The 23,199-nt window shown below is 45.1% G+C and overlaps 1 protein-coding gene across 14 annotated transcripts; it reads right to left on the reverse strand.

Moving 5' to 3' along the window:
• Nucleotides 1-1,572: 1,572 nt before the first annotated feature.
• On the reverse strand, nt 1,573-20,988 carry ZNF384 (zinc finger protein 384). Of its 14 annotated transcripts, XM_079774967.1 has the most exons (13): nt 20,803-20,988; nt 20,545-20,594; nt 19,630-19,689; nt 13,880-13,950; nt 13,037-13,274; nt 12,754-12,801; nt 12,221-12,554; nt 11,305-11,397; nt 7,173-7,397; nt 6,296-6,478; nt 4,709-4,787; nt 3,807-3,965; nt 1,573-3,165 (listed from the first exon to the last, which is right to left on the reverse strand). In XM_079774967.1, exons 4-13 carry the CDS (start codon nt 13,943-13,945, stop codon nt 2,746-2,748), a joined length of 1,845 nt encoding a protein of 614 aa, XP_079631093.1. In that variant the 5' UTR covers nt 13,946-13,950; nt 19,630-19,689; nt 20,545-20,594; nt 20,803-20,988; the 3' UTR covers nt 1,573-2,745. The 14 variants fall into 14 exon arrangements, with proteins under 14 accessions (XP_079631093.1, XP_079631086.1, XP_079631092.1 ...); XM_079774960.1 differs by lacking the exon at nt 20,545-20,594 and having other exon boundaries at nt 20,803-20,968; XM_079774966.1 differs by lacking the exon at nt 20,803-20,988 and having other exon boundaries at nt 20,545-20,796.
• Nucleotides 20,989-23,199: the final 2,211 nt, after the last annotated feature.

The following is a 23,199-nucleotide window of genomic DNA, read 5'->3' on the forward strand; positions in this document are numbered from 1 at the left end:
TGTCACTCCTAACTCACACATTCTTGGTGATTATCCATGTTACATAGTTGGTTTTTTATGAAACAGGTTTTCAACCACATAATTTAGACCAAAATATGTGAAGAAGTATTAGGTGAAACCCCACATTCACTACTGAGCATGTGGTAAGACGTGGCAATTGAACCTAGACTTCACTCTGAAGTGTCATGCCCCTGGACAAGTAATTCAAGCTCTGTGCCTATTTCCTTTCTTATGAGAACAACAGTACCCACTTCATAGAGTTGTTGCCAAGTCGAGCATATCATTTTTTACAAAGTAGATTCTGGTTCTAATACCTGTGATGAAGGTAGGGCTATAAAGGTCTTTTCAACTGTTGGTGAGAGCTGGGGCGGGGGGGGGGGGGGGGGGTAGCAGTTAATACTCAGGAAGCTAACAAATATTGGCATATTTGGTCATGTGATATGCATTATGTCACACCACAGACGGAGACTACCTTGGATACCCACACGAAAGATTGAACCATAAATTAAGTGAGTAACATTTCATTGAGTATCTCACGCCAAACTGGTTTGGCTCAGTGGATAGAGCGTCGGCCTGCGGACTCGAGAGTATCTCACGCCATTGGGTAATGAGCACCATTGTCCAGCAGTCCCAGAGGATAGCCATGTTATCAGGTGTGGGAACTTTGTCACACTTTCAGTGCTTAAACGTTTTTTGGGGGGGTTTTAAATCTGCACTCAAGGATATTTTTCCATTGATTTTTTTTTTTTTAGAGAGTGGATGGGATGGGGAGAGCTAGAAACAATGTGAGACACACCAATTGGTTGCCTCCCACACTTGCCCCAACTGGGGATGGAGCCTGCAACTGAGGTATATGCCCTTTTTTGGAATTGAACCTGTGACCCTTCAGTCCGCAGGCCAACTTTGCTCACTGAGCCAAACTGGCTAGGGCTTGAAGGTTTTTGGTTTAATTCTCAGAAAGGAATCTTGGAGATAGTCTAGTCCAATCCCTTCATTTAACAGCTGAAGATGGATCTTGGCCAACACTGGTTGATAGAAGAGCCAGGGCTGATGTCCAGGTTTTCTGACCATCAGAAAACTGTCCTGCAATGTTATTCAATCCTGGTTATGGTTCCCACCACTGGAAACCTATGGTTTCAGGTGCCATCGTATAATGAAGATACATGTATATAGACACATGCCAAATGGAATTAGCACTGAGCCCACCGATGCTCAGGCAGTACAGGTCCTTTCAAGAGGCCATGCTTGCTATTCTTTGATAAGAAGCTTAGTGGTCTTAACACAACTGAAACCTTGCTGTCACATATTTAGGCAATGCAGTCCCCGTAAGATTTGTATGTAGAAAATCTCATCAACCAAGATTTCACTTCAGAAATATCAAAGCTGTACCCGTCTGTGGCTGGGGATACAGTCTCATCACACAGCATTCGTTCTTCACATATAGAAACTCTAATGTAAACCCTTAGTCCTGGCCTCGAACATCTCTCCAAATAGCTTTTCCCGTGCTCACTCACATCAGTAGCTCCACTGCCTCTGATCCTTTTACATGAATTTATTTCTATACAAGGTTCTAAAAACACCCCTTGGTTTGTACATAAGTTTTTTCTTCATTTTAAATTGCTTTATAACAACTGGTTTCCTGACTTTTTTTTTTTTCTTTCCCATTTTCTTTTCTCTGAAATCTGACATGATTGGGGGAGGGGGGGAAGACAAAGGAAAATAAAAATGTCATTGGTCAGAAGACAGGGTGGGGGAGGGGAAAGGGACAAAAATAAACAAAAGATCAAATATGAAAATTCTCAGCGATAATGCATTTATAAACACAGAAATGGTTACAACAAAAATGGCCGTGATGAGTGGGTATATATATACTTATATATATATATTTATATATAAATCCGTGTCCAGCAACTGACCGTGGCACCTAGGAAGCTAAGTCCAGTCCTTGTGTTTGCCCTGAACTTTCCCTTCTGTGCAACACTCCTTTGTTTGGGATTTCACAAAGCTCCCACGGCTCCTTAAGTTTTGGGATGGGGAGGCTGAGTATACGGCCTTGGTTGGCAGAGAAGGGGAGAGGCTCCAAAGAAAACCATATCCCACATTTCTAAGCTACCCTCGACCATTTGGGATCACTGGCCCCTTGGGGACCACATCTCAGCTCATGCCCCTTTACAAATAAAGGGAGTCTGACCCCCACCCACATCTCCTTCCTCCAGCATTAGGTAGGAACTGAAGTGAAACCATGAGGGGGAAATGGCTCCCAGTGGTCAGGGCACATGAGAAACTTCTGTTCTTACACAGGCAAGATTGGAACAGGAGGCTGGTTGCATTTAGGGCTTTCTTCTCTCTGGTATCCGGGAGGGCCAGCCTCTAGTCTTCTATCAGCCTCAACTTTGAAGATTATGAGGGTAAGGGGAGAGTAAGTGCCCATAATGGAAACGTTTCTATGAGGTTATAGCAAATCCCCCCCTTGAGCACCAACTCCCAATTTTTAAAAGCTATGCTTAGGAGGGAGGCTGCTGGATTACACTACCAGCTCAGTATTCCTTTGCCAATCAGGAGGGCTGATAATCCTTTTGAAGAGGAGTTGAAAATAAGGATGGTATCCTGTGAAGGAAGGCTGTGCCTGAGGCCCAAGGAGATGGAGCCAAGGCCTGTCAAGGAAGAAGACGTTTCCCACCAAGAGAAGTTAGAAGAGACCAGAACGTCTTCTCCCTTTTCCCAGTGGGGTGGCAGCACAGGTCTCTATGAGCTGGCCAGGTGCTCCACCTGGATGGTGCTGGTGGTGACAGTGAGGCAGATGTCCTTATGATGCTCCGCCGTCTTATAGGGGGTCAGGTCAAAAGAACACTGGGGTGGAGGGTTGGGGTTGCTGTCCCCACCACCCCCACCCTGGGGGGTTGCCCCAGGGGACTGGAAGTGTGGTGGCTGTGGTTGCTGCTGCTGCTGCTGTTGCGATGCCTGGGAAGCCTGGGCTTGGGCTTGGGCTTGGGCTTGGGCTTGAGCCTGGGCTTGGGCCTGGGCTTGGGCTTGAGCCTGAGCTTGAGCCTGAGCTTGAGCCTGGGCCTGGGCCTGGGCCACTGCTGCCGCTGCTGCCGCTGCCTGCACTTGTTGCTGGAGATCAGGAGGGTTGTGTTTGCGCATATGTTTCATAAGGTACGTTTCCTGGGAGAGATGGTAAAAAAGAGTTGAGGGGGGAAAAGAGAAGGAAAGAGGTTACTTATAACTAGCATCCTGGGCTCTTACTTTAAATAGAGCAGTACTTACACTCAGATATATTCTGAAGCCATGGGCAAGTTCACCCCACGAGCCACTTTCAGGGCTCACTAATGGCTAGAAAGGAGTAGGGGGTCCTTTAGAGCAGCAGTTGCCAACCTGTGGTCCCCGGACCACTGGTGGTCTGTGAGGTCCGAAAGGTTGGTGACCGCTCCTTTAGAGTCACCATGGACATTCGATTGGCACAGGAAAAGGCTGTCATTTTCTCAAAGGTCTTTGAATGGAACAACTTTAAAACCCTTTTCTGGAGTCTAATGGAAATATGTAACTGAAATCTTTCTCCTCCCAAATTCTCAAGTTGCTTTATTTTGCCTTATGTTCAAGTAAAATAAAGAATCATTGCTTAATGATTTCTATAGGCTTAAGGAATCAGGCATCCCCTAAATTCTTCTGCTATGGGTCTGTTTAGTTTTTGTTCTGTCTGATTCTGTAAGTTGGAGCTAGGGAAACAGCAGATTCCCTGCAACAGGTGAAGTGGATTATAGTCTACAGGCCTATGAGAAAGGAAAGAGAAGACACTGAGCACTCACCGACGTATATGCCCGACTACAGATAGTACAGGTGTACACCTTGGCATGCTTCACTGTATGCGTAGATAGGTGCACCTCTAGTGAGGCTGCGTCTGTGTACGCCCGATGACAGTTGTGGCACTTGAAGGGTTTATCTTTGTTGTGCTGCCGTCTGTGGGACTGAGAAAATTGGTAGAAATGAGGATGAGTGTATTGGACTTTTCCCTCTTGCCTCCTAAGTTCTCTCTCCTTCTGAAGGCAGTAGAAATTGCTTCAAATGAAACTTCAGGAGCCACAGGCTAAGAGAAGAAGCATACCTCATGCAGCACAGACCAGGATCCTGAAAGTCAGAATGATGACTATGCCTGGTCCCACTAGTCCAGTGGTTCTCAAAGTGAGGTATGGGGATTGTTAGGGAATACCAAGACCTTTTTAGGGGATCTATCTATAAGGTCAAAACTATTTTCAAAATAATAATAACGTTGGCCTTTTCACTTTCATTCTCTCATGACTGTATGAGATTAAATGATGCATAATATTGCAATAGATTGAACACAGCAGACACGACAATCTAGCCATCTTCTGGTAAGCCATACATTAAAGAAATGTGAAAAAATGTAAAACAATACCATTCTTCTCACTAAATTTTTTGGGGTGTGTGTGTGTTTGGGAATGTTATTTGTGTTTTGCAATGGGTTTGCTATTTTTTAAATGAATTACTAAATATCTTCTCCAGTTTTTCAGTTTCACAATATCTATGTAGACAGACATTACCCACATCAACAAAAGCTCTTTGGGTTCCCCAATAATTACTACAAGTGCGAAGGGGTCCTGGAAACATTTGAGAACTGCTAGATTAGTCAAATGGCACTTCGACCCCGAGTCTTAAAGTCAAGGCCTCATGCTGAAGGAGGAAAGTTTACCTGCAGATTGGAGAGCTGTGTGAAGGCTTTCTCACAGCCTGGGTGTACACATTTGTATGGTCTATCACCGGTGTGGATTCTGCATGGGATGAGAAAACAAGAAAGGGAAAGGATGTCAGCAAGGCCACTTGGGGATTGGCTCCTTAACAAGCCTCCTCAAGGACACTCCTGCCCTCCCACAGGAGTGGGAGTAGTATGAGATGGATCTCCAGGATGCCTCAGCTGCTCTCTGACACGGATCAGGCTGTAGTGCCTGATTTCTGCTCATTGCCTGCCATCACTCAGCTCAAGATGGGCTCCTCTCTGCTGGGGGAGGAGGGATGGGTGGCATAGCAGCCCAGGGACAGGCAGTTCACAATCTGGTATACAAGAAAGCCCTTACAGTAACTGTCTCTGACGAATGCTCAGAAACATAAGGTCAACACAATGGTAGGGCAAAAAGAAACACGTAACACTTTTTCCTTGGCCTCCACTATCCAATTAGAAACTATCTCTTCAACCTCAAGCACTACTCCCAGAGAAAGTCCTAGTGTCAAAGAAAAATACAGAGTTATGATAATTGTGGAAAGTATCAGTGATATGAATACTTGTACAAATTCCTTCAGGCTTTTCCCAGTACAGCCCCCTAATGGCAGGAAATGTCTAGTTTAGTATCAATTTGACCTCTTTCACAATCTCTACTGGGACCTCTACTGAAATGAGCCAAGGACTTGAAGGTGCATGAACATCTGCTCCTCATTAGGGACTTCAGAACCATCTTTGTGGCCAAGTGGTTTTCTGGACCTCTGGTATAAACTCTTGAAAACATCACAGGATATGTCTCCTTGTGAGGAAAGCCCGACTCCTCTTCACAAAGCACGAAGTCTGACCACTTTAAGATCACCACATCCAGAAGCAGCCAGGTGTCTATTAAGAGTCTGGACTCCACTTCAACTTGAGATACATTAAAGGACATCAATTCTAGTTGGCAGGCCCACTTCCTCCTAGTCACTCCAGATTCATGGTACAAACAGTAGACATCCTTATGAAGTATGAGCTTTTTCACTGTTTGTGGCTCTTTAAGATTTAAGACATGTTTGGTTTTGTTCTCTACTCCTGGCATCCCTTGGAGCTTGCTTGTTGCTTTGTCACCAGGCTGGTACCCAGCTAAAGTCTGTATCTCCCATTCATGAGCAGTGCTCTAAGGACTAGAGGTAACATCTTCAAATGCCCCAGCTTTGGCATCAAGGAGAAAACCTTGCAAGATGTGTGCATGGGTATATTCAAGGAAGGAAATGAGGAAAATAAAGTTGTCTCTGCTCCAGATCAATCTCTTCCTCCCATGCATCCAGGAATATCAGTCACTGCATCTCCCCAATGTAGCTTTTGCCTCAGAAAGGCTCTCTCTGAGCATCCATGTATTCCTCAAGCTCCATGTTGCTGCTTGTTCTTTTTCCCAGACGCCAGTCGTGTTCTCCTCCAGCCAGGTCTCTCCTCCAGCCAGGTTTCTCCCCCGCCCCCCGCATGCGGGTTGTTGTGTGTGTCCGGGGCGGGGGTGGGGAGGGCATGCCAGCAGGGCGGGGGCAGTAGCCCGCCACTCTCCCTTACCGTGTGTGCTGCTGGAGGTGGGAGAGCTGGCGGAAGGCCTTCTGGCAGTAGGAACAGTTGTAGGGCTTGGCCCCCGAGTGGATACGGAGGTGCTGAGCCAGGTAGGAGGTGTTGGCGAAGCTCTTGGAGCAGTGCGGGCACTTGTGGGGCTTGATGGTCTCCGTGTGCATCTTAGAGTGGATCCTGCCGGAGAGGAGAGGAAGGAAGGGGGGAGGAGGAAGCAGTTCGATACCACGGGCTCAGCTCTCTGCTGGGTGAAATGATGTTGCTTGAGGGATGAGAACACCCCCTCCTCCCTCCTCCCAAACACACTCCGGCCTGGAGAGGCTAATGACGAGGACACCAAGATCTAGGTTGTTGCTGATCTTAAGTCGGTGGCTAGAATGGCAGTGAGATGATGAAGAGCTGCAACCCCTGGCTCCTGGTAACCTTAAAGATTTCAGTTTCGTCAACCCTCCGTTTGGTGCTAAGGTTACACACTCACCACAGATACCCTGCTTCCAAACTGTAATTTGAACAAAGACCAATACCGCCTGTTCCCCATGGACCTGAAGTTGAATGCACACCTTGGCTCTGAACTGAAGCATATAGTAAATGCAGGGCCTGCTCTGCAGAAGATTTCCAAACACAGACACAGAGAGAAACCACAAAAATCGTTCCAGACTTTGGGATTGAAGACCACAATTTTCCAGGCCCCCCACACCAAACTCCTAAGACATAGTTTAATTTTCACAAACAGTAATGGGAGAGAATTGAGGCTCCCAAAGGGCAAAATTGAAAAGGAAACGTGTGGAGGGAACAATAGGCACTGGCAACATGGTCTCAGGGTGGAGGGGTTCAAGGCCAGGTAGAGGGGTAAAATCAAGAGCAGCCTTACCGGGTGTGCTGCTGGAGGTGAGATAGCTGGCGGAAGGATTTCTCACAGAAGTTACAACTGTAGGGTTTAGCCCCTGAGTGGATACGGATGTGCTGGGCCAGGTAGGAGCTGTTGGCGAAGGTCTTGGAACAATGTGGGCACTTGTGGGGCTTGGTCTCGGTGTGTGACTTGGAGTGGATCTGCATCTCCGACTTTGAGTAGAATGTCAGTGAGCACATCCGGCACCTGGGCCAAGTGAGGGCAGCAGTTAGAAGCTTTCCCACCAAGAGGGCATTGCTGAACCCTCCCCTCCACTTCCAAAGAAGCCAACCTTTCTGATCTCTCTCTTATTCCAACTACATTGTAAGGTCCAGGAGAGGAGCTGTTTTATTTATTTTTATAGTTGAAGCTTCTAACACAGCCCAGTACAATATAAATACTCAATACATATTTGCTGAATAATTGGATTCCCAAGTGTGTACAAAAACAAGAATTCAACCAAGGAAGTCAGAAAAATCTTATTACGGGCTTTGGCTGATGTGAATTTCGCTGGGCTAGGATCATCAGCTAACTTCTGTTTTCCTTCTGCCTATAATTTTAATTTTAAAGAACTCTTTCCTTCAATTCCCCATGTAAAAAGTACATCCATCAGGTATTCCTCAAGCTCCTGAAATGATGAGGACAAACTGACTAGATTACCCTGGTCTCCTTTCCCATCTTCTTCAGATACAGCCTTCTCTCAGATTTTCTATTTCCTTTTTGCCATGATTTCTAGAGGGATGGGGGTGGGGAAGTATCAGAATTTCAGTACTTGGGAGGGGCTTTTCCAACTCATGTTTATCTGGCCTCCATCCTGTATCTGACGTTTCACGAGCCAACCACCCCCACCCCCTAGGCAATCAAGTGAAAACCACTTTTGCAATGAGCCAAGGTATCTGTTAGGAGTGGGTTGTGTCCCTCAAATATGTAGGAGAAAAAGATTTGCAAAACACCAAGCTTCCGTGCTAAGGCTTTCCTCTTTCCTCACACATGGAGCCAACATTAGCACTTTGGGTTGACATCAATAGAATCTGAGTACACTTTTATTCATCCCCTGAGTTGGTAATCTTCCTGCTCTGACACTGTCCAACAATACCAAGTAAGAAGGCCTCTGAGGACAAACCACAACTATTCAGACATTATTGGATAAAAGGTGTTTATATGTGAGCTAGAACCCTAACATTTCTAAACAAGTCACCAGTGTACAACGTGGACTGGTAGAAAGGGCAATAGCCTAGAAGCCAGGTAACTGGGACAAATCCCTCTTCTTTGGGTCCTCCCAATTTATCACTGTAAGAGGGGCTTGGGATGGTGTGAGGGATGATTTCTACTTTTTCCTGATTCTAGGAGAATCTCTGGAGAATAACTGAGATCAAGGCTACAAAGAACTCTGAGCTCCTCAGAGAAAAAGATATCACTGTTAGCTGGGGTATGGTTTCTATTAATGCTTCTATTAAAATTCTAATCATTAAGGCCAATTTCGTTTACTTTAGTTACTTGATAAATCTGAAGGAAACTAAATTACCAGTTTACCAATCCCTGACTATTATCTAGGATGCCCAACCATTGTAGAGGAGATGGGGAGGTTCTGCTTATAGGTAGCACAGTCTAATGGACACAGCCAATGGAAGACACCCAACAGGAAATCTGGACACCTAGGCTCTCTACTCAGGGTTCAGTTATAGGATTGCTCATCAATCCAGACCTTAATTTTCTGGTCTGTAAATAGAGAGATAAATTAAATATCTGCCTCTACAAGGGCCAGCAAACAGAACAGTCAAAAGTAAGCCAGTGTTCCCTAATAATAAAACTGCATTGCGCTGGCTGGTATGGATCAGTTAGTTGGGTGTCATCCAGTGCACCAAAAGGTTGCCAGTTGGATTCCCAGTCAGGACACAAGCCTGGGTTCGGGCTCCATCCCCAGTAGGGGGCATGCAGGAGATAGCCGATAGATGTTTCACTCTTACATCAATGTTTCTCTCCTCCTCCCTTCCTGGTTAAAAATCAATAAAAATATCTTTTAAAATAATAAAACTGCATTAATGTTAACAGCACCAGTGTGATGGCTGCGTTCATGCTACTATAGTTTCACTAAGACTGAGGTTAGGAACTGGACACATTGCCACTTGGGTGGGGAACTGAACTAAAGATACAAAATAATTTCCCTTGGTTGCTAAAACTTCTTAAAAGTGGAACAATACATTCATTTTAACTCATTTAGCTAGTATATATGAGTGCTGTTTACATCCTTAATATGAAACTAATTATAAAAGAAGAAATAACCTTCATCAAAGTTTTCAACTAGACAAGAATCCGCAAAACTTAAATTAATCGATAATGGACTGGCAACATAACCAGCAGTCTCAAAAGGTACTAAGTATAATAATGATGATAATAATAAGAGTTTGCCATTTGTTGTTGCGCCTGATATTGCCAGGGAACTTTGTTTCCACCCCTCACAACAAGCTAGCAAGTATTATCCCTGTTTTATAGAAAAGAACACAAAGGCTCAGAAAGGTTAAGTAATGTGCCAAAGGACAAACAGTTATTTACTATAAAGCTATGATTTCAGCCTAATTTAAAGGTTCCTCACACTAGAGGTATTCAAGGAAAGGTTGGACAGTCATCTTCCAGGAATGTTTAGAGAACTAAAGCTTAGGGAAGAGACAGCATAGGTGACCATTAAAGTATTTCCAACTATGAAATCTTATGAAGCTAAATAAGAGTACAAGTCCTTTAATGCAGTGTCGGGTAGTCGAAAAGAGATCTGATTTAGGCGAGTTGTGGCAGTGGACAGTTAGCGGGGCAGAGAAAAGCCAGCACCCCATATAACTGGGTGCACAGCTCCAGGAGAATCTCATATTCAACAAGAGAAAGGTGCCCCTTTGGAGGCATGAAATACAATGGCCTTGCTTACAATAACTATTCTGAATTATCATCCCATTTTTTCCCCTAAGATGCTCAAAAACAATTTCAAATACTCTGATTTTTCCTCAAAACAGTTCCACAAGACAGACGAGGGCCATGATTGACCTTCCATTTTACAGACAGGAACTCTTTAGTCAGAAATAAGTTGACCTGTCCAGAGCAACAGAACCCAATTCCCCCAATACAGTCAAATGCCACCTGCCACAGGAATGGATGTGGTTGACCCACATATGCATCGAAAGAGGGATTCTTAAAAAAAAAAAGAAGAAGAAGAAGAAGAAGAAGAAAGAGGGATTCTTTGTGATTAAAAAGATTCCATTGGAACTTCAGAGTTCTGAGTTTCTGAAGAAATCCTGTCCATCTAGAATATAATTAGTTGCCCTTAAATTTCAGAGTTCTCTTTAGTCACCTAGGAATAGGGCCGTCAAGAATTCCAAAAACATGGAGGGTGTAGAAAATCCCACCAGGGCTTCCTTCTAATTGTGTATTCACATTTCTTTCCATATAAACAATTTGGGAAGTCCAGAGATAGCTTTAATGTAGGTCCAAAAAACTAATAAACAAGAAAACCTTGGCAGAATCAGAGGACCCTGATCCATGTGAAGGGATCCACAGGGTGCCAGAGAACATGCCCTCCCCCCACTACTTCTAACACAGCAAATTTTGTATAGGTGAACCTCCATGTCACAATGACCTCACTTTAAGCAAATACATAAAAATCCAGATTTCTACAAAATATATTTAAGAGGGATTTTCATTTTGTGAAATGATATATAAAATAATGCCTTTAAATTAATCAAACTTATCAGGTACCTTTATAATATGATATGATGTAAACATTTTCCAGGAACACTTTTATTGTATAAAGTGGGATATACCTGTAATAATAAAGCTGCAATGAACTTTCAGATTATAAACTGAATTCTGTAGTGCTCTACACTTTCTGCATAGCAACACTCCCCTCACTTTCACTTACAAAGAGGGATTTAAATTCTCTGTAGTTGTAGCTGCTCTCTACAAAAGTGTACAACACAATAATAAATGCTAACTACTTTTATCTCTTTTGAAGTTCCCAACATTTCAAATCTTATCTGAAATATACTCCCAACAAATGGGAGGCAAAAACAGAATTCTCCCCATTTTATAGATGAGGAAACTGAGGCCCAGAGAGGGGGAAAGGACTTGCCCAGGGTCACACAGCAAGTTCGTGGTGGAGCCGGGAACTGAATCCATGAGCCCAAGGCTCTGTCCATTTCCTGTGCCGCAGTTCCCTTCGCTCCTAAAATGGGAACAACATTGCCCATCTCGGTACACTAAGGACAGACCCAGTCTCCCAGCCATGCATATCTGCCCCTGTCTGCGTCAAAGCTGTGGCAGTGGTTATCCTACTCTAAACACTGGGACCAAACTCCCCAAACCCACTAGGGCCCTTGATAGGTCTGAGGGAATTAAAAGATTTCCAATGTTCAAAGGACAGGGAAGTTTGCTTATGTAATTATTTTTGTACAGTATCACATGCAAATATAATGCTTTTTGGCCATGGACAACTTAAAGGCAGTCAAGAATCAAAATGACTTCCATGAATCAGAGAGTAAGCAGTCATTTTATAAGCATAAGTGGGGGAAGGGAGGCATCTTATTCCTCCCACCTTTTTATATAGACCCCTCCCATTATCCCAACCATGCAGGGTCAGGCTGGCTCAATGCACAAATATGGCTCAAGGAGCAGTGGATGGCATACTGGTGAGGGGCTTACCAGAAAGGTTTCTTGGAAAAATGGGAATTGAAAATGCAGAAAGCAAAAAGGAGCTAGAGATAGAATCTCAAACCCAGTCTAAAACCTCATTACAAGAAAGACCTCCATTATGCCACTCAAAAATAACTCAATGCTGATGACCCCAAAGGGTCTCCATCCTGGGGAAAAAGGCACCAGAGAAGTGCTAGAAGCTCTACATTCCTGCCCCATGGCAAAATACCTGCATGCATGTGGCTCTGAGGTGGAAAGCTGGCAGAGCATACAGCCTGATTAGGGGCAAGACACAGATAGGGTAGGGAAGCTGAGACAGGGATCCTCACCCCATCCTGCCCCAGGATGACTCATACCTATAGGTCTTGCCGTCTTTCTGATGGTCATCATCATCCTCAGGGGAGAGGACATAAGGGTCGTTCATCTCGGGCAACCCTGATTCCAACATCCGCTTCTTCTTTCGGCCCCGGTGGGGCTTTGGAGCCACGCTGCCACCTCCACCTCCACCGCCGCCTCCTTCTTCGGTTAGGGTTGAGGATACCTTCTTGGAGAGGTCAGGGACCACCTGCAGGGCTTGTGAGCCAGGGGGAAGAGCTGAGACAATCATGGGAGCCGAAATGGGGAAGGTCTGAGCTGATGAGGCTGTGGTCACAAGGGAGCCTGAGGGGGACGTGATTACCAAACCAGGACCTAGGATTGGGAGAAAAAGGAGATGGTGTCACGTTGTCCAGTTCTGATCCTAATCCTATTTCATTTCCCCAGATCATTGTCTAATTAAACCCTTACCACCTCCCCAGCCCAGAGTATATAGGAAACCCCAAACCCTGTAGAAAAATAATGGTCTCCTAACCCCTGTCCCCACCCCAACCCCAGTAACAGTGAGATTTACCCCTTGATTGACTCCCTTCTCTTCTCCACCTCTGAGAACAGGAGACTCCTTGATTCAGAGAAGGAAAGAATGTCACCTCCTCAAAGGCAGGGACCGCATCTTCTACTTCTTTGTATCCCCCACAATGCCTAGAGCATTGCTAGGCACACAGTAGGCTCTTAATAAAAATCTGATTGAGTAATCAAACACATTTCCCACTCCCCATGTTGTTGGAGCCCTCCAGCCTGGGGTACTGATCATGGAAGATCAACACCTCAGATTGGAGAAGAGCAGAGTTGCTCACCAGCAGTCATTAATCCTGTAGACGGCACAGGGACCACCGTGATATTCTGGGTAACGGATGCCTGGCTATGTGGGGTCAGCTGGTCTGACTTTGACTCTGTGTCCATACTGATGCCTGAGGGCAGGGACACTGAGGCAGGCACTGTCAACAAGGTGGGGTAGTGGGGTGGAGCCAGCCCACAGCCCTTCTCTGGCAACAGCTGATCCTTCATCTTGTTGATGAACATCGTGTTCTCAATCTGAAAGAAATGGAAAAGGAAGAAAACAAACTGATGGTCACCAGATGGGAAGGGGTAGGGGAATGAGCAAAAAGGTGAAGAGCACTAGGAAGTACAAACTGCCAGTAATAAAAATAGCTACGGGATATAAAGTACATCATAGAGAATATGGTCAATAATATGATAAAATAACTTATAAATGGTGCCAGATGAGTACTAGACTTATGGGGAGTAGGGGGTCACTTTGTAAATTACATACATGTCTAATCACTATGATGTACATCTAAAACTGATATGTCAACTATAATGATAAATAAACAAACAAATAAATAAATAGGAAGGGAGGGAAGTGGCCTCTTAAGGAAGATTCTGATTTTGTCTGCTCCCTAATCACTTAGCATTGTCCTTGGATATCAAGGAATGATAGTTATTATCTTTGTGTTTCCAGAGAGAAGCCAAACAGAAACACTATACAATTCTCAGTGATGGGGACCTGATGAAAAAGCAGGTGGTTTGTCTTGCTTCAGTCTCCACCTGCTTCGTCTCCGAGTAGCAAGTAGAACTTACTACTCAGAGTTGAAAAAAGTACACCATGGGGGAGGAGCAAAAAAGCAAACCCCACCTACCTGTCCTGAGACTGTGGGGATAGAAGGCCAGAAGTATGGGTTAGAATTGAAGTGAGATTCTTCCATTCTACCTGAAGAAAGAGAGACCACATCACACTCAGGAATAAATCTGAAGCTTAGCAATGGAGAAGTGGAGATGACGAGTTCCTGATTTCTTCTTTGACAACATGGCTGGGAATTAGTGGTCAAGACCTTAGGATCTAGCATATTAGTCCCATTGGTCAGAACCACTCAGCACTATACTCCTATCCAACAGAGGCTATCCTAGTTAAGATGCTGATGAAAGAACTTATACACATCTCAGTTACCCACAGAATGTTTCCCATATCCCAAGAAAACAGAATTGGTATTACTTTCCTTTGCTGGAAAAAAAAAGAAAGAAAGAAAAGAAACTGAAGTCATGAGAGGGAAAGGGATGTGCCCAAAGTCCCACAAAGCAAACTACTGACTAGCTTCAAACAGCAGGGTACCTATCACTGTTCCTCTTTCCTTTATTCCGTAAATTCTCCTTCCTTGAAATAAAACATTTCTGAGTTTCAAGCGACAAATCTATAGTTCTAGGAAGCTTGGAAAGGTTCTAGGTCAGAACACAAAATGCCCAAGGGAATTAAAGAATGAAATGGGCAGGAATCAAAGTTAAGGTATTTTTTGTGTACCATATGATACCTGGGGACCACACCGCACTGATCCCAAGGTCTAAGAACATCCATGGTGCTACACTGGACACCACACATGTTGGGCTGAGCAGTGAGAACCCTAGGAGTTACCAGTTTAAAAAAGGGGCCTAGCACCAGCAGTAGCAGCAGCACCCCAGATTTCCACCTAAAGGGATTCAGAATAGGGACAACAGTGGGCCAGAACACATATACAAAGCTCCTGCTCTGTAGTTCTCAAACACTAGGTTTCTAAGAGTTTGAACTTCAGAACTTGATTCTTCTCTGTACAGAGATGATAATTAAGCTTAAAACTCTGGGAGTGAAGAATAATCAAGAAAAAGAATCACTCAGAATCACACTGCAAGTCACAGATGAGTACAGAACCGAGGCATCTCACCACTCACTCATTTTTACATTCTGATCACTTCTAGAAAGGCTTAATTGACAGTATGTTGGTCAAGAGTAGCTTCCCAAAATTCTGGACCAGGAAAGATCCAGCCCAGAAGAAAGCCGGTGAAGATGGAGGATGAGGCTGGTAGAATGTGGAAACAAGTAACAGCAGGAAATAAACATGATCACTCGGAGCCAAGAGCAGCCAAGCTTCAGGTGGGAAAGGACCTGTGACCTACAACTACAGGTCCTGCAGAGGAAATGCTGGCAGCAGATACCAGAGATACTAAAACCTGGAGGGTAGACTGAGCACAGAAACTTGGTTTCAAGTAGTGACTAAGGAAATAGGGAAGATCTTCAACAAAAGAAGTGAGGCATAAAGGATCTCTCTCTAAAAGTAACCCTGTCCTTATCTTTCTCCAGAAGTTTCATCACATTTTTTGCTCTACTAAACAGCACCCTCAATTTTCATAAATCCTAGAAAGGGAAGAAGAATTGAATTTCAGCCTACTTTTTCCTAAACAGTAGCAAGGGAGAGAGACAATGCACCAAATCTGTGACAACAGCTTCACACAAATGAAGCTCAATATTAAATGACCGAGGATTGATTGCAGGTAAATTCTGCTCCCTGAGTTATAAAATACAATAAAGTCAGACAGTCTCCGAAACAGGTGCTGACCCTTTCCTCCCAGCATGAGGGGCCTCAGGTCCTCCTCAGGCAAGATAAGTCAAGAAACAATCCAATTAGTTTAGGGGATCCAATCTTGCCAACCTTCTCAGGAGGCGGGGATCACATCTTGGACCTCTCCAGAGTCTCTAACACAGGACTCATCACCCAGGAAGAAACTCCATATTTAATCAACTGAATGACAGTGGACTCCACACATTCAAATTTTGAAAATACTGCAAGGGGCCGAAACCGGTTTGGCTCAGTGGATAGAGCGTCAGCCTGCGGACTAAAAGGTCCCGGGTTCGATTCCGGTCAAGGGCATGTACATTGGTTGCGGGCACATCCCCGGTAGGGGGTGTGCAGGAGGCAGCTGGTCGATGTTTCTCTCTCATCAATGTTTCTAACTCTCTATCCCTCTCCCTTCCTCTCTGTGAAAAATCAATAAAATATATTTAAAAAAAAATACTGCAAGGGGCTCAAATCTTAACTCACAATCCCACTTTGTCTAACATTCCAGCTGAGAGAAATGAAACAGCAAGAGTGGTAATGTATAAAAGAAATGTAGTAGAGAATTAGGCTAGAGAGTAAAAGAAAGGAGGGTCTAATATATAATATCCCTCTAAAGACTAAAGGAAATGAACACATTACGGACGTGAAAATTTAGGAAGGAGGAACTGAGAGCCTGAAAATATGAATGTCCTCAGATAGGATTCCTGTGACAAGGCCTCGCCCTCCCCAAAAAGATTGTATCTATTCATATTGTCCTACCAGTGACTCAGGTGAAGCAGTTTCTGAGGGAACTAGGGGGCATACAAAGTGATGTAGTGGACAATATCACCACCACCATCACCACTGACATCTATTAAGTGCTCAGTGTGTTCAAGATACTGTTCTAAGCACTTCACAACTTCACATCATTTAACAATTCTATTAAGTAGGGTACTGTAATCCCATTTTTCAAACAAGGAAACTGGAGGCAAACAGTAAATAACAGAGCAAGTTAGGGAAAGGGGTTCAAAACCATACAACTGAAGTACATACTCTCTGTCACTGTAATTTGATTCACGAAATAAAATTAAGAATATTTCCAGGAATGGACTACGCATTTTTCAGGTAGTTCTCATTAATGTTTTAAAAAATGAAGTTCTGATGACAGCAATTAAAGGATATTCTCTGTCCACATCCTGTGAAAACTGATTAGCCACAATAACTGATTTTAGAATGATGGAGTCTGAGTAAAAAGGCCAGGCTGTCCGGAGGGGCCCCTCCACTCCCATGGATACCCAATCTATCACTCTGCTTTGGTTCCTAAGAGAACAGAGCTGAAGATCAGAACCACAGCTGGTCCTAGAACAAAATGATAAATGTGCTCTGTGGGCTTCTGATAAAAATGTCAGCCCAAAATGGGGGTTCATGGAGAGTATGCTAGGCCAACCAGAAGCAGTATTTGCCTGCATAATGACACCTGATAAATGCTGTAACGCTGTTCTGAAAAGGCTAACTTAAAACTCTGTATCCCTGAAATGAGATGAGATGGAGAATCAAGAAGGCTCATACCAGAAATACATATAAATGGGGCCCCCAGAGTTGTGTAACAGGGTACCCCTGGGACAAGATCACTCAAATACCTGTTTACTTTACCACTTATCCTCTTAACTCTTTCTGGCATGAAACTCTCAGCAAACTATCCTGACACCCAAGCAGGCATGCATTAACAGTCCGAAACCTTAAGAAATCCAATGATATTATGAGGAAATCTCATCTCTACAGAGCAGCAGTTTTGATGACTATGCCAATATACTAAAACAGCACTGGTTTACCCTAGACTGAGAAAACCTCTAGTATAGTCCCAAAGAGCAGGAAAGGAGGAAAAACACAGTAAGTGGGGAGAAGTGTATTGGCAGATTGAAAATCTGGGTTCTAATTTCAACTTTACCACTGCACTGTTAATAAGAAGGGAGGTTTACTATGATTAAAGTTGGACAGTACTTTTCTTTCAAGAAGTTCAAGGAACTACATATTTCTTTCTTTTTCAATCTCAAAAGAAATCTTGGAAGCACCGAGAGATGAAGAAAAAAACAGTATTACATAGCATCCATGAAACACATAGTAGGACTTGAACTCTTACACCAGAGCTCTATCCATCTGTCCATCCTTCCATAGTGCTACCAGCCATCCAGGAATAAAGATGTCACTGCCTCCAGCATGTGGTTTTTGTATACATGATGAAGACCACCGCCTCTTTCCCGGTAGTTACTATTTTTTGCTGTTTTTCAAATACAGCATGATTTTCTTTTCTCAGATAAATAATATTCTCTTAGCACCACCAACCTTTAGAAAAATCATGAAATACACCAACCACCTAGGAATCAAGACTTCTGGAATCTAATTTTAGAATTATCAGTGGATGACTGAATAACTTATAACTCTACTAAGTTTTTATTTGGGTAAAGGATGGAACAGAATAAACAAACCCCTTTAAAAAAATTCACACGGCATATAATTACGGAATGAAGGCAGCACAAAACAGGAAAAAAAAATGCTCAAAGTACTCCTGAAAGGAACAAATAGAGAAATATTTCCGTGTGATGAGAACTATTAGGAACAATTAGTGAAAATTATATAAAGACCACATAATTACAAAGGAACTACCCCAAGTATCAGTTCTATAGCCTCCAGCTCAGTAATCACCAACTAGAAGCACTTATAAGAAATAGAGATGCAAAGAACAATCAATTCAAATTCAACTACAGAAAGAACTTGACTCACAGATCTCAGACATTTCTACTGAGCAAAACTGTTCCAAAATGCACAACTGCAGAAAGGTTGCAATATTAGTTAAGGGCCTGAAGTGAAGAAACAGAGAACCATTTTTAACTCAGTAAGCAGACAAAGTCTTTTTCTCGGGTCCTAAGGACATTCAAGGACTGTCCCAAAAGAATTTAGGGCCTTCCTACTACCTGTAAACTCTCCCAAGTACAAAATAACTCTGAACAGGTTTATCCCAATTCTATTGGAAAAGACCATCACACCACATCTATTTGAGACCAACAGGACCACTACCACCACAGAGCTGGCAATCTGGGCCATCACCATCTACCCTGGGCACTGCTGGACCATCATACCCTGTATTCTGTGGGAAGAACAATTCAGTGGTTCCCCTTGCCCTGCCCATTCCACTATAAATAACGGATGTAGGCAATGTGAGGCGGGGGGGGGGGGGGGGGGGGGGCGGGGGGGGGTAGGGGGGAAAGGCTGGGGTTCAGGGAGTATGCACCTAATATTTAATCATGAACCTGGCTCAGAAACCTATGGGAAACACATTTTAAAAACCAGCCTGGAATTGATTCTTAGGAGACACATCTCTAGGATTATAAGCTGTGAACTCAAAACTCTTTTGAATCAATACATTGTCGTTTTCAGGCTACCTAAAACTCTATCACCATCAAATCCTGTATTTTGAATTCTTCATACAGTTTTATCCACTTCAAACTACCTATGAACCTGTTTCTTCCTGAAAACTTCACCCTGTCATATCAAATTCAAATAACTGCCATGGATTCAATCACTCAACAGATCCACTCCAAACACTAAGCTGTAATATTAAGGATATGGACCCCACTCTAAACTCAACCCTGCTGGTTCCAAATATCGGAAAGCAACTCCATAAGCTATGCCACAAGGACTATACTAGCAACTAGGGCCCATTTGTCCCCAAAGTAGAAATAAGTTTCTCCTTTGGACGCAATGCAGCGCTACTCCACAATTTCACGTGCACATTTCGTAATTCATTCCTGATGAGTACTGGTGGAAATGGAAGGTGATGGGGACAGAGACAACTTTTTGCACAAAAACTTCCTGTGTACCCCCAAGAGGCAGTAGAAAAAGGTTGATTTTTCTCCCACAGCAAACACCAGTATTACAATTGCTATTACTCAAAGAATTCTGTCCTACGGTCTCCCAAAGAAACCTATTTCATTATGACCCCTTCTCCACCCAAAACCAGAAAAACCATTAACCCAAAATTGTCTTACCCTCTCTCTCTCTTCCTCCTGTTGTTTTATTCTTTCTCCTTTCCAGGGCTCCTGAACTTTCTGTAAACAAATTGTCTGGGTTACACGGGCCAGTTAAGGGTGCAGACACCAGAGAACTGTGGAGGAATTCTTTGACTGTCAGCTGTCAGTCCCAAAGGCAGGTGGACCCCCAGCCAACAATCCAAAAGGGCAAGGATATAAGAGCAGGAGTGCAGTGCCACCCCTATGTAGATACAAGGGAAAGAAATCTAACTCCCAGATACTAAGATGATCTCTATCACCAGTGTTTGGGTTCCACTCCTGAAGAAGACACTGATTCTTCTTCGATCCTCAGGGCCACAGGTAACCAGGGGCCAGAGAACAGAAGGGTTGGGAGAGAAAGGTCCCTGCCCTCAGGACTGGCTCAGAGGGAAAACTGGGGACTAGGGGGATGCACAAGCCCTTGTGTCAGGCACAGTGCCAGTTCAGGCCCAGCCACTTCCTCTGGTCTCCCCCCTCCACTTCGTCCCTGCCTACCAAGGGCCTTGCACCCAGAAGTACCTCCCTCGGGCTGCACAGTGGTCGATCTACTGGAGACCCCAGCTGTCCCCCCAACACCTTTGCTCCCTTGAAACAGCCCCTGGCAGCTTTCTCCTGAGGTCGCCGCCCACCCCTTCATCAAAGACCCTTCTTTTGGGACGTCCCTCCTTCTCCTCCAGGGAGCTGAACTCTGCCACCCACCAGACAGACACCCGCCCCCTAAGCCCCCCCATTCCTCCTCATCGCCCGCTCCTCCACAACCACTTCCGGTTCCGGGACGGACACACGTACAGTCACACCGTGAAGCCCCCCCTTCCACGCCCCCCCACAGCGAGAAGGGGAGGGGGGAGGAGCAGAGAGCTTGGCGCGCGCCGGCTGCAGCGGCGCGAGACTCACCCAGCGGCGACGGCAGCGGCGGCGCCAGAGCGCGGGAGGGGCGGCGTCGGCTGGGAGAGGAGGGAGCCGATTGGGGCGGGAGGACCGAAGGGGGCGAGGGGAGGGGGGGCGCGCGGGGGAGCGCGCGGGCACGCACTTTAGGCGCGAGACAGACCCACACACTCACACACACGGAATGCGTGCGAGACACCCGCAGGGCGGGGGCTCCAGGCAGTGGGTGGCCCCCTTTCTACCGCCCTCCCTCCCCCTAACACTCACCCGGAAGTGGTGCTGCCGCTAGTGCTCCTGAGAACCCCAATTCCTCCACGCCCCCTCCCCCCCTCCCCCCCACACACGGTCCAAGTTGAGCCGCCACAGAGAGAAGGCGGGAGCGCCGGAAACGAAAAAGGGGGGAGGGAGGGAAATAGCAATGTAGGGGGGGGCCGGCAATTGGGAAGGGGGGGGAAATGCAAAGGTCGAGTCACTTCCGGAAACGGCAGAGCACATCCGGCGCCGCTCGCGCCTGGAACCCTGAGGACAAGTTACGCCGAGGAGGGGCGGAAGTGGCTTCGGCTCCGGGACCCGGTGGAACCTCCGTGGATGTGACGCCACAACGGAAGTGAGGGAGGGTTCTGCTGAGGGCAGAAGCTGAGCCTTCCTTTCCGAACGCCCGGCGGGCCCCTGGCTTCCGGAAGGGGCTTCTGGGGAAGTGGGAGGGTGGAATCGCGACCTGTTCATGAATTATGCATCAAGGTACGAGCGGACCTACGGATTCTTCAAGACCAGCGTCCCGTCTCTGTTACCGCGGTGGGGGAATAGGCGATGTAGAAAGTTACCGGGGTTTTTTTTGTGTGTGTTTTTTTATGGTACTCTCAAGAATGTTTCAATGCGTTGAATATGCGGGTAAGGACTGGATGTGTCCGTTTTCTGAGGTTCCTACTTAGGCCCAGAGAGTAATAACCTCCCCCAGCCATCAAAATCCCACCCCGCCCTAGCCGCGTAGGCCTGCGGACCCAAGGGTCCCGAGTTCGAATCCGGTCAAGGGCACCTACCTTGGTTGCAGGCTCCTCCCCCGCCCGGGCCCTGGTCTGGGCTCTTGCTGGAGGTAACCAATCCATGAGTTTTTCTCACAACGATGTTTCTGTCTTTCCCTCTCTCTTCCACCCCCCGCACCCCCCAAAAAAATAAAACACCAATGGGAAAATATCCTCCAGTGAGGATTAACAACAAAAAATACGATCCCTCCCTGACCACACCCCTTACTCTCTGCTTTGGTCTCTAGGTTCTTTTTGCCCACGTCCACATCTCTGTCTCCCGACTCTGCTTCGCTTTTACACCTGGCACTCATCACTACCTGACATTGTATTGTTTCCATCTCTTCCCACTAGAATACCGGCTTCGTGAGGGCAAGCTCTTTGAATTGTTTGCTGCTGTGTCCTCAGAGCCTGGCATTTAGTTAGTGGTCGGTAAACGTTTGTTGCATAAATGAACACTTAATATGAACTCTTTCAGGAAGCCTTCCCTGATTGCTCCAACCCATACCAGTGCTTTGCTCTGAATTCCTACAGCATTTAGTCTGTACCTTTCGTTGCTGTTTTATCTATTTCACATATGTGACTCTTCAGCAAGGTTGTCAGCTCCTCAGGGAAGAAATTGTCTCATACATAGTATCTTTCCTGCTGCTTTGCTGAGCATGTAGTAGATGCTGAATAATTATACAGCAGTCACCCAGTTTTGCTTTCCGCTGTTTCTGTTACACTTGGTCAACTGTGGTCCAAAAATATTAAATGGAAAATTTCAGAAATAATTCATAACTTTTAAATTACGTGCCTTTCTCAGTAGCGTGATGAAATCTCCAGCCATCCAGCTGAGTCTGGGACATGATTCATCCCTTTGTCCAGGCTCTCCAAGATGTACATTCACCTCACTCATTAGTTCCTTAGTAGCCATCTTGGTTATCAGATTGACTCTGGAGGTGTTGCAGTGCTTGTGTTCAAGTAACCCTTATGTTACTTAATAATGGCCCCAAAGCACCAGAGTGGTGGTGCTGGCAACTCAGATATGGCAATTCAAAAGCCAGGAAGTGATTCCTTTAAGTGAAAAGGTATATATGGCCCAGCCTGCATTGCTCAGTGGTTGAGTGTTGACCTATGAACCAGGAGGTCATCTTTCGATTCCTGTCAGGGCACATGCCCGGGTTGCAGGCTTGATCCCCAGTCAGGGGCATGCAGGAGGCAGCCAATCAATGATTTTCTCTCATCATTGATGTTTCTCTCTTCCTCTCTGAAATCAACAAAATTTTTTAAAAAGAATAAGGTATGTATGTATAGGAAAACACACATTTTATGTATATATGTGTGTGTGTGTGTGTGTGTATACACATATATACATATATGTGTGTGTGTGTGTGTGTATATATATATATATATATATATATATATATATTTCCATACCATCCCCTGGGGGCCTTAGAACTTATCCCGTGCAGATAAGGAGGGACTACTGTATGTTATTTGAGTAAATGAATGCTGCCACTAGCCTGCACCCTGATTCAGCTCTGGATTCAGCTCTTGGCTGAAACAGAATTGAAGTCCCTCCTACTAACAGAAACAGCCCCTTGGTCAGAGGGCAAAATAACCCCAAAATAACTATAATGCCCATTTTACAAATAATGAA

Source organism: Cnephaeus nilssonii, assembly GCF_951640355.1.
Source record: "Cnephaeus nilssonii genome assembly, chromosome: 6".
In the NCBI taxonomy this organism is placed as follows: domain Eukaryota; kingdom Metazoa; phylum Chordata; class Mammalia; order Chiroptera; family Vespertilionidae; genus Cnephaeus; species Cnephaeus nilssonii.